This window comes from Rhinopithecus bieti, unplaced genomic scaffold, assembly GCF_001698545.2.
Source record: "Rhinopithecus bieti isolate Rb0 unplaced genomic scaffold, ASM169854v2 scaffold_22548, whole genome shotgun sequence".
Classification (NCBI taxonomy): Eukaryota; Metazoa; Chordata; class Mammalia; order Primates; family Cercopithecidae; genus Rhinopithecus; species Rhinopithecus bieti.
The window spans coordinates 945,208-956,030 of NW_016810469.1; the positions used below are offsets into that span (position 1 = coordinate 945,208).

A 10,823-nucleotide genomic window follows, 5' to 3' on the forward strand; every position below is an offset into this window, starting at 1 on the left:
AGTCTGGTATTTTAGCTTCCTGTCCCACAAAACAAACAGAAGCCCAAGTATATTGTAAATAAGATTTCTTTTTGCAGATAAAACTAGACTCCAAGCCCTTTTACACTTTTGCAGCCTAACTGGCCCCTGCAGCCGCCTGCCCACTCATGCGTCCATGGGCACCTCCTAACAAGGCCCAGACCAAGGCCTCGGGAAAGATGCCCCATCCCCAAGGGGCTAAGCATTCCTGGTGAATGTTAGAAATCTTCTTTCCAGAGAAGGGTCAGGGAGCTGGTGTGGAAGGGCTTCGTCCTGGGGTGAAGGAGGTCAGGGTGCACACCTGCTGGCCTTTCCTCACCCAGAGGCCAGCCCAACGCCCTGAGTGTAACAAAGACAATCACCTCTTGAAAGGGCTCGCATTGATTGTACTTTATTGATGTATTACAGGAGGTAAGGACTTTCTGCTTAAAATATTTAAAATTTACATGTGTACACATACACATGTTCCCCACCTGTGGGGAAGGGCGAGATGACTCTGAATAGAGGATGGAGGAGGAGGAGGAGAGTGTAGACAGAGGGCCCTTGACCCTTATAGGGGCAGTGGGATAAGGAAGAGTGGGGCAGAAGGTAGGTTATTAAGAAGCATCTTGCTTACTGACATGAAGCCACGTGCCCAGCGAGAGCACGGATGAGGCCTCATTGGCGTAGAGGAGGCCCTTGGAGGGCGGGCACACAGTGCCCAACTAGCCAGCCAAGGCCAACGTCCTAGGGGTAGAGCGGAAGTGGGGTGGCGTGCACAGGGCACCCAGCCCAGGCCTCTGCTGCCCCCACCTCTCTCCCCACCCTCCGAGAGAAAAGACGGTTTGGGCCTCAGCCATGGACTGACGCCGTTACCGGCAGCGTCTCCTTAAACTACAGAGATACAATGTGTATCAACAGGGTGATCGTTTCTGACCCACTCAGGCAGACAGCTAGAGGTGCTGCATGGGCCAGAACCAATCCTACAGTATCTTTGGTTTGTGGGTTTCCTTCCCAACTTGAATCCTCCCTCTGTCCAGTCTCCGGGGTGGGCCTCAGGGCTGGGAATGGGCTGCTCGATGGCCCAAGGCTCAGCCTGACAGCCCGTGGAGGCTGGGGGTGCTGCCCTTGCCAGCCACGGGCAGCTTACTCACTGGGGTGCTGGGACTTGTAAGAGAGGATCTCGGCAGCCAGCTGCTGGGGGTCCAGGAGCTGTGGGAAGCGCCCCATCACGGCCTCCACCAGGTGCGGGGGAAACACACCACACAGCTTGGTATACACGCTGGCCTGCTCCTTGGCCAGGCTGCCTGCCCTGCCCCACGGGCTCCTGCCAGCCCCTGGGCTCTGCACTGGGGGCTCTTGAAGGACTGGTGTGGGTGGGGGCAGTGGGTATGGTTCAGACCAGTACTCTCGAGGTGGAAAGGCAGGGGGCGGAGGTGGGTAGTCGGCAGGGACACTGAAGTGGCCAGCACCCATGGCCCGGCCAAAGGCAGAGAAGGCCGCAGTGGCTGGGAGCTCAGATCCATAGGGACTGTAGCCCGTGTAAGGGGCTCGGTGTGGGCCTGGCTCACCAGGGCCTCCTCCTCGAACCCCCCACAGTTCTGACATCTGGCTCTCCAGGGAGCCAATGCCGGAGTCCAGGCAATCCTGGGAGACGTACGGGAGTGAGTCCAGAGTCTGCGGGAGCCAGTCCGTGGGCCCAAAGCTGCTGCCACTGCCCCCACTAGGTGGGAGGCTCCTGCCTGATGGGGCATAGGTCTGTGTTAGACCCTCCTGGCGGGGCCCTGGGGATCCCTGGGCCCCCAGCTTCTTCCCATCCAGGCTGCATTGCTCACTTTCGGTTAGCAGAGAACTGGACTGGGATGAAGGTGAAGGCCGCCGGCCACTTTTGTCCTTGCTTGGGGCCCTGGGGGGTGAGAGGAGAGCATTGGCGCGGAGCTCATCTGCCACAGAGCGCTGGGGGCAGCTTGGCCGCTCTGGGTGGAAAAATCGGCACTTGATCCCGTAGGTGCATTTCCTCCCTGCAAGAGGAATCAAGAGGGACTCTAAGCAGAGGCACTTCAGAACCAGGCGTGAGAGCAGGGAAGGGGTGGCACAGGACATGGGGTTGGGTGGTCCAATGGTAGAGGTCCCCAAGAGGAAAACAGGGCACAGGCAGACAGGTGAGAGGAGGGACAGGAGTGAGGAGGGCCAGGGAGGGCAGGCTGGGTTCCGTACCATAGGGACACGGCTGCTTCCTGTGCTCCAAAGTGAGTGGCTTCTTACGCAGGAAGTTGTCCAGGCTGGGCCCGTGCCGGCCCAGTGGGTCATCGGGAGGCATAAACCTGCAGAGGGTGCAAAGAACTCTCTGGAGGTGGGAGCCATGCAGGGACTTCTAATTGCTGAGAAGGGGCCGATGGCAAGCCTTGCTGGGAAGAACAGGAGAGCGACACCTAAAACTGGGGCCTGTCCAGGACCCCCTAAAACTGCTCTCTGGGTGGGATCATACCAAGGGAGGAGAAGGAATCCCCGGTCTAGAGGGCCACAGCCCATGGGCACCTTTAGGGGAACTCTCTCTGAGGTCATCGGGGGGATGGCAGCTCATACCCACTGGCCCATGGCTTCTGCTCGAGAGATGCCATGTTGGTTCGTAGAGAGGCCACCTGGAACCCCAACCACATCCCCTCATAAGTGCTACGGCTCTATCTCCCAAATTAGCCACTCTCTCCACCCCACAGCCTGCCGGTCCTGGTCTGATTTTGCCTATGTGCTGAGCTGTCCGTCTCACTCTCAAAGCTGCCTGGAGCGAAGACCACAACCTCCCATGGCTGCAGGGCCCCGCAGAGCCCAGCCCCCAGCTCCACCCCTGCCAAGGGCATCTCTGGCTTCCCCTGTGGACCCCAAGTCCATCAAGGCCTCTGGGAGGAACATACTTGTCATTGACGAAGGAGTACATGAGCAGCCGCTCCTCGATGAAGCGCTTCCACTCCTGCCGCTCGCCCTGGAGGTCACGGTACGTGTCGTTGGAAACCACGATCCCATCAGATTCGTAGGCCAGCTTCACGATGAATCTGTCGTCATAGCACACCACCCGCTTGCCACCCACGCGCCGCGATGGTGTGAACACCAGGATCTTCTTCTTCTCCAGTTCCCACAGGATGTGCTGGTCTGGGAGGTGACGGGAACACACAGGTCAGGGCCCAGCGGGACCCAGAGCCAGGCCTACAGAGCTCCCTAACCTGCTGGTGGCCATGCACAGGAGCTGTTAACGCCAAGGTCACGGGGGCAAGAACTAGCTCTGCCGAGGCCTCTTCCACACCCCAGCCCCTCCCTTGGCCCAGCACAGTTTGCTGCCTGAAGACCAAGAACATCTGAGCGCAGGCGGCAGGGCCTGCACGGCAAAGGCTCCAAGCACAGAGCTGACCTTGCTCCTTTTCTCCCTCTGGACATCAGGCCTGTTCAAGCCAGATGTGGTCTTGGCTTTGGCTTTCATCCAGCCTGTTCTGAGGGGTCCGTGAATGAGCCCCAGCTTGCTCTGGGGTGGGAGAAGTATTTTGGTTCTGTCCCTTGCATTGCCAGGACAAGGTCGCTAAATCCCATGGTGGGGAAAGGTCAGGCCACTCACCATGCCCCACCTGGGGAGCTGCTGGGACCACAGGGACACAGATGTGAGGAAGTGGAAAGGGCCCCTCTTCCTGGAGCCTGCAGTCCCGGACAGCCTGCTCCTAGATCTCAAGACTTCTAGAGAAACTGATTCAGTTTTTACCTCCAAAAGCTGGGGGCTCTTGCAAGAACAGTGGTAACAGCTAACATATACTGAGCGTCTATCACGTGCCAGGTACTCTTCTCAGCACTTAACCATGTGTTAACTTATACAATCTCATGAGGAAGGCGCTGCTGTCAACATCCTCCGCCGACACTGACCCCATGTTTCAGATGAGGAGCACATGGAGCAGGGCTAACAGAGATCCCTGCCCAGGCCAGGGTGCCAGGAGGGGACAGAGCCAGGATTCCAACTCTGGATGTCTTGACTCAGAGCCCACAGGCTTAACCACTATGTGGCACTGCCCCTCTACCACTGGGGAGGTTGAAAGACTGACCTGCCCACCAGTAGGATGAGGGAGGGGCCCCATATCTGAGGCAGAAGACTAGACAAGATGACCTCCAATGACCACCGTTCAGAGCAGGTTGCTAAGGACAGAAAAAACTGAGAAAAGAAATGCTGGTCCCTGCTTGAGTTCTAGAAGTTAGGCCACTCCCAGAGGGTCTCTCTTGGGGAGAACCAGGGCTGCTGGGGCAGTAAGACCATCCCACCTCCAGAGGCACCACTCACCTGTGATGGGCACATCGGGCCGAGGCTGCTCCTTCCTCCAGGATGGCACAAACACTGTGATGTCTGTGTGGCCCCGCTCCAGAAACCAGTTCACTGCCAGCAGGATGCCCCGGCAGGAGAAGACCTCCTTGTTCCCATGGCTGGGAGGGAGAGGAGGACAGGGTTAGCCCACACTGATGGCCAGCCTGCCACCCCCTAGGCCTGAGCAGCAGGAGGGGGGCTGTCACACCCCACCCCTGCCCTGGCTTTCGTGGTGGTGGTGAGCAGCCCCTTCCTCTTTCCCTAGGGCTCAGGCCCTGGCCCTCTGCAGGTGGGGCCCAAGGCCAAGGACTCCATTCCCAGTGCCAGTTCCCACAACTCCAGGATGGCCAGGCCCCGCTGGGACTTTCCCTGAGGCTCCATCTCCTGAAAGTGAGGAAGCGCCCAGGAAGCTGGCAGCACTGCTCCCCACGGTGGGGGAGGGCCAGGCCACTTGCAACACACCTGGGGGTGGGGGAAAGGTGCCGGGAGACTTCTGGCTCCTGCCCCACCCGGCGAGCTGCCGGGACCACAGGGACAGACGTACACATGCACACTGAGTCACCACCCCTCCTTCGCCTCTTGCAGCGTGGGTGGGGGCGGGGGAAGCACCGGCTGGGCTGACTGAGGAGAAACCAGATTGTTCCGGATTAAAGTTCAGTCCTCACACACACCTCAGGGACTGGGGCCTGAGAAGGGCAAAGGGGAAGGGGCTGGCGACTCCAGCCTTCAGCGTGGGATAGAAAGCGCCAGAGTGGAGCAGGCTCCCCTTTCAGTCTGAAAGCGAAAGGATACTACTTTTCCTCCCAAGATGGCAATTCTCCCAAACGCCTGTTCACCCCAAGGCTGAAAGACCATCAGGAAGACGCTGGGGGACTCTTAGCAAGGACAGCTGAGTGAGGCATGGGCCCTGCCTTGGTCTCAGACCAGGCCGCGCCCCACCCACAGGTGGCTGCACCCAGAAGGACGCCTGGTGGGGTTCCTGGGCTGCTGCAGCTCTCCGTTCCTCTATCTGAAAATGGGCCCAGCAGTCTGCAGTTTCCTTAAGAGGGGTCAGTCAGCAGGACAGCTTTCCTGGTGGCTTCAGGCCAAAGATGGCCCTGCAAAGTAGGGGTTCCAACTGGATTTCCTGGGGGATGGAGGACTGGGGCTTGGGGCTCCCAGGTAACACTAAGTGTCATGGAAGAGCTCCTAGGACCAGCAGCCCCACCTCTCACTGCCCCCTCAGTGAATAGCTTAGACTCTCATATTTGGCAAATAAAATAGAATAAATGTTACGCAAAAGAGGCAAGTCCAGGGCCTACCACATCCTGTGGGTGTCTTTAACGGGAGTGGGGGAGGTAAGGGGTGATAGCTGGAGCCTTAAGAGAAGGTAGGGCAGCTGGGGGCCATGGAGGCTGTTTGGGGACAAGGCTGGGGCACCAGGGTCTGAAGGTCTCTAAATTGTAGGGGAGACAAAGTTCAGCCCAGGGCAGCACTCATCCTCCCCTGATCCCCCCGCCCCATCTGCCAGCCTGCTTATAAGAAAAGTTCCCATTTGCTGAGAGCTGTGAACCAGGCCCTGTTCTAAGCGCCTAACACTGAATCATCAGCAAGCTTGTGAGGAGGGCACTATACCACCATCATCCCCTTCCCTGTTTTTCAGATGAAAACTGTGGTCCAGAGAAGGCAGCTTAGTCACCAGGGTCACACAGCAGTAACGGTGGAACAGCGATGCAGGCCCAGGACCTGTGCCTATCACCACCCTGTACGTTAATGCTCAGGTAGGTATAAAGGCAGACATAGACCCTGATCACAGGGAATGAGCAGGGGTTCGCAGGCACCGAACTCCCACTGGCAGCCAGATATATGGCTTCATTCTTATAGGGCTTGCTACCGTGAAGGAAAGGAAGGCTCTGGGACTCGTCCAAGGTCACCTGGCTAGTGGTAAGAGACAGTCAGAACTGGAACCCAGGTCTGGGCCACTCGGTTGCCTTCCTGTCTCTAACAGAAGACCCAGAATTTGGGAGAACAAAGCTCCCAAAATTGAGTTTGAACAAAGTGTGTTATAAGAGACAGGCGGCGAACGGGAGAAACAATGCTGGGGGCAAACTCCTGCTCTTCCTTCAAAACGCTTGTGAGATGTCACTGCCTCTGAGAAGCCTTCCCTGACCTGCCACAATGGGTCAGGTCCCTGGTCTGTGTCTTCACAATGCCCAGTGCTTCCCCCATCACATCACCCCCTTCCCTGGGCCTTCTGCCCTGCCTCTCAAAACCATGGCAGCTGGGTCACCCCAGGCCTGGCTCCTTCTCTCAGGTATGCAGTGTGTGTATGTATCCACCCACCCGCCTCCCTCCAGGCACGTGATCCTAGGCTGGTATCTTGGAGCCTTGGGAACTAATGGGATGCCAGGGCTCCCAGGGCAATGCACTGCCTCTGGGCATTGAAAATCTTGGCTGGGGACAAGTCGGTTCTCAGCAGCCCTAGCACCTGAATATTCCCTCAGCAGATGGAAAAACTGTGATCAGTGGGTGCTATCAGAGCCCTCTTGGTAGAGCACACGAGGCCTGGACTGCCCCCCTACAGCTAGCTTTAGTCTGTTTCACTGCACTGGAGGAAGTGCTGCTGGCACAGGAAAACCAGACATCCCTGCCCCCACCCCAGTCCTCTTTGCCGGTAAGGTCAGGGTCCCCCAGCCTGGCGAAGCAGACACTGATAGGAAGTGTGTGTAGAAGACTCCAGCTAGACTGCTCCTTCCCCAGGACAGAGGGCAGGGCTGGGCCAGTCTCCCCAGGTGAAAAGATATGCCCGGGCTGGGCCTGGCGAGTGGAGAAAAATTCCCTTAGAAGGAAACAGAGGTGAATTTCCCCATAATTTGCATATGATGGGGCTAGCCCGCCTGCCCCCGGGGGAGGAGGGTGGCCGGGCAGGAACCGAGTAGCAGCTGAGACAGGAAGTTTGAGGCTGGAATTCCCCTCCTGCCACTACCCCAGCTCAGAAACCCCCGAGGTGGGTGCATGGCTCTGCTTCTCAGGAGCAGGCTCCTCTGAGCACCCCCCAACATCACAGCCCCTCCTCCCATGTCCCTCCTCCTTCTGGATACAAACACACACTGCACTCGGCTGCTCCCAGGGCTCAGCCGCTCCTGGCCCACGCCTCCAGAGGAAGGAGTCATACAGATCCAGCCTAGCTCCTAGCCCAGCCACATGAGGCTGGACACTGAGAAGGACCCCCGCTAATCTCGAAGCACAGACTGTAACCTGCTGCCTCTTGGCATAGAAACTGGATTTTCTCAGCCTCCCACCCAGGCTCAGCCCAAGTCAGAGAGAGAAAGACTGGCCTGAAGGTGACAGAAGGAGGGAAGAGGCCTCAGCTGCATGCCTGCTGAGCCGGGCCAGGGCCAGCTGGACAGTGAACTTGTCCCACGGGGGCCACAAATCAGAGAGGGCAGAGGCCGAGGTCATGCCAGCTTTGGGTAGCCCACCTAGGAGCTCCCTCAGGGTAGCCAGGAAAGCAGCCCTTCCCAACCCCGTGTCTGGGGTCTCCCCATCCATGCCAATAGGAACTTTTCCCTGTGAGCCATCCACCCAGCACTGACTCATCGGCCTGCCTGGGAGGGAACTGGGAATAAAGTGGGGCCAGAGGGTGGGGCCTGGATTGACAGGAGAAGTCTGGATTCCCCAAGGTCAGCAGCAGTCCTGGCTTCCCCCTCTGCCCCTACCTCCCCACCCCATTCCTGTGCTTGGGGATGGGGGTGGGAGTCACTGGGGGCTGAGCCCTGGCTCTGGCCCCAGGGAACCTCCAGAGACCAGTCCAGCCCAGGCTGCTTCAGCTGAATCAGTGCGGATCCAAGTCGCAGCTCACCTGAGGCCAGAGTATTAGGCCACCGGCCCACAACCCATGTAAAACTGGACCCAGCCTTGAGGTCACTCTTGGACATAGTCGCTGGACCTGTTTTCGTGGGAGCCCAGGTCTGAGACAAGAAGGCCTCAGAAGCCCAGCCCTTGAAATAACAACAACAACAACTGCTTACTACCACTGCCTACTACCACTACTTTGGGTCCTGAACGCTTGCTCCTCTCCAGGACCCGCAGAACCCCTCCTCACAACACCCACCTGAGGAGATCAGGTTCAGAGGGGTGAGTGAGCTGCTGCCTAAGGGTTGGTCCCCTTTACAGCCCTGCCTCACATTACAGGAGAGGAGCGGAGACACAGTGCTGGCCTCAGGGAGGGACCCACAGCATAAGGCGAGCTCTGTGGACAGAGGGACCTGGGCTGGAACCCTGCCTCTGTCACCAGTAGCGCGACCCTAGGCAAGCCTCATAAAAGGCTTTCCCTCCCTCTAGACCAGTCCCTAAGAAGACAGTCACTCCTTCCAGCCCACCAGAGCTGCGGACAGTCATCCTTCTATGTGTCCTGGCCACAGAAGAGATGCGAACCTCATGTGTCTTGGCCACAGAAGCGACACTTACCTCATGGCTACGTTGCTCCCATCGATGACCACTGGTCTCAGGTCACTGCCCTCCTTGTCCTCCTCTGGGAGTGGAGGTTCCAGGTTGGGAGCCTTAGGGGTGCCCCCACCCCGCGGGACTAGAGGGAGCTGAGGGCAGGGGTCCGGTGAGGCCTGGCGCTCCCGCTCGGTGGCCGTCCCGTGTTTCACCAGCTCGCCCAGCACCGTGTTGGTGTCTGCCTGGACGCCCAGCTTCTGTAGGACGCTGTGGATCTCCGTGGATGAATAGCCCAGCTTCCGGAAGAAGTCCACCTTCATTTGCAGTTCCACGGCCGAGGCCTCCTCAGCTGCCGGCTCGTGGGCTGGCCTGGGGGTGCCCTGACGGCTGTGGCTATGGCTGTCCTCAAATTCCCACAGACTCATGGTGGGGCTGGCTTCCAGGACAGGCTTCTCTCCACAGGGGCCACTCATAGCTCAGACTCCTGGAAGGCACCACGCCACAGCTCCTACTGAACAACCAACAGGATTAGGGACAGGGAATAGCGCTCTCTCCCACCCTCCCATCACCACACCCAGCAGGATGAGGGATGGTTGGCACTACACACTACATCATGTTATTAGTTCAGGTTGTCCTCTCAAAAGCTCTCCCAGCTAGGCATTCCCATTCCCATTCTATAAAGGGAGAAACTGAGGCACAGACATTAAAAACTTGGTCAAGGTCATCCAGCTGTTAGCTGGTGGCTCGAAGATCGGAACTTAGTCTGAACTAAGACTGGAACTGCCCCAGCTGGAAAGACTCGAATCCCCACGCCAACCCAGGGGACCCAGAAGGCGGGACGGGGTTCTCAGACGGAATCCTGGGGTTGGAAGTGCGTTGCGAGGCCCGGGGCTTCCCCACTGGGGCCATCGCTTTCGCCCACCCGTCCAGCACTCAGAGCTCAGGCCCAAGCAGCGCAAGGCCCGTGGCCGGACTCCCGGAGCCCGGGAGGGCAAGTTTCCGGGGTGACCCGCGGGGAGAAAAGTTGCTGGGAAACTCTGGTTGGCTGCCGGGAGCTGGTGACGCCGAGGCTGTCCCGGCCCGAGACCCGAGCCCGCTCGGCCCCCGATCCGGACCCTGGTGCTCTTCTCCGACTCTCTCAACTTGGGCTAAGTTGGAGGGGTACTGAGGCCCGGCGGGCTGGGTAACAGGACCCCGCCCTTCCCCTCCCCTCCCCTCCCCTCCCCTCGGCTCGGCTCGGCTCGGACCCCGCCGGAGCGCTCCCTGCCGCCTCCCCGCCGAGGCCCGCGCCCTCCCCGCCGCGCCTCACCCCGCCGAGCGCCAGCCGCGGCCGGCGGCGTCTCCATGGGGCCGAATCCCAGGGGTAAGGCCGGCGGCTCCTTTATATGGGGCGGCGCGCGGGCAGGTAGGGGTGAAGCGCTGACGCGGAAGCGGGCAAGGGGCGGGCCCGTCCGGAACCGCCCTGGGGGCGGAGCTTCGAGTCCCTTCCTGCTCCGCCCCTCGAGTCGCGGTCCCGCCCCCGCGGCCGCTGCGCGCCGGACGGCGCCAACCAGGGGGTCAGGGTCCTGGGGACACCGCCTCAAGGCCGCGGCGGCGATGAGCTCCGAGCGGGACACTGGCGGCCCGAACGCGCAAGATAAGCACGGACTGAACCAGGTACACGCACCTGCCGGGGGCGCACTGACCGAGGTGCGGACGGCGGTACCAGGAGAAGTAAAGCCGCGAACACTAGGACCTAAGAACTTGACAGGTACACCCTGCCTGATGAAGCTATGGTCAGGTGCGCATCGAGTGAATCAGGTGCAGAGGTTGGTCCACGCACCTTGGAGGCAGGTCCATGGTTATAAAGACAGGTACATCCAGACAGGCCCTTTCCAGATGGAGTCAGGCCCCCTCAAGACACACTGTACTTGAAGCCATCACACAGAGGTGGGCCACCCCCAGGGACAGGTACACTTTTCCTGAAATCTGTACCTTTCTAGGACCGAAAGGCAGGTTCAACCAACAGATGCACAATGACTGAGGCAGAAAACCAGGCAAAAGAGGGCCATTTACCCCAATCACCACA

The 10,823-nt window shown here is 59.4% G+C and overlaps 1 protein-coding gene across 4 annotated transcripts; it reads right to left on the reverse strand.

Moving 5' to 3' along the window:
- Nucleotides 1-383: 383 nt before the first annotated feature.
- On the reverse strand, nt 384-10,176 carry ZC3H12A (zinc finger CCCH-type containing 12A). Of its 4 annotated transcripts, XM_017892122.1 has the most exons (7): nt 10,065-10,175; nt 8,780-9,263; nt 4,310-4,449; nt 2,910-3,144; nt 2,215-2,321; nt 1,833-2,018; nt 384-1,739 (listed from the first exon to the last, which is right to left on the reverse strand). In XM_017892122.1, exons 2-7 carry the CDS (start codon nt 9,226-9,228, stop codon nt 1,144-1,146), a joined length of 1,713 nt encoding a protein of 570 aa, XP_017747611.1. In that variant the 5' UTR covers nt 9,229-9,263; nt 10,065-10,175; the 3' UTR covers nt 384-1,143. The 4 variants fall into 4 exon arrangements, with proteins under 4 accessions (XP_017747611.1, XP_017747609.1, XP_017747612.1 ...); XM_017892120.1 differs by having other exon boundaries at nt 384-2,018; nt 8,780-9,266; nt 10,065-10,176; XM_017892123.1 differs by having other exon boundaries at nt 384-2,018; nt 2,215-2,405; nt 8,780-9,266; nt 10,065-10,176.
- Between the last annotated feature and the right edge of the window lie 647 nt (nt 10,177-10,823).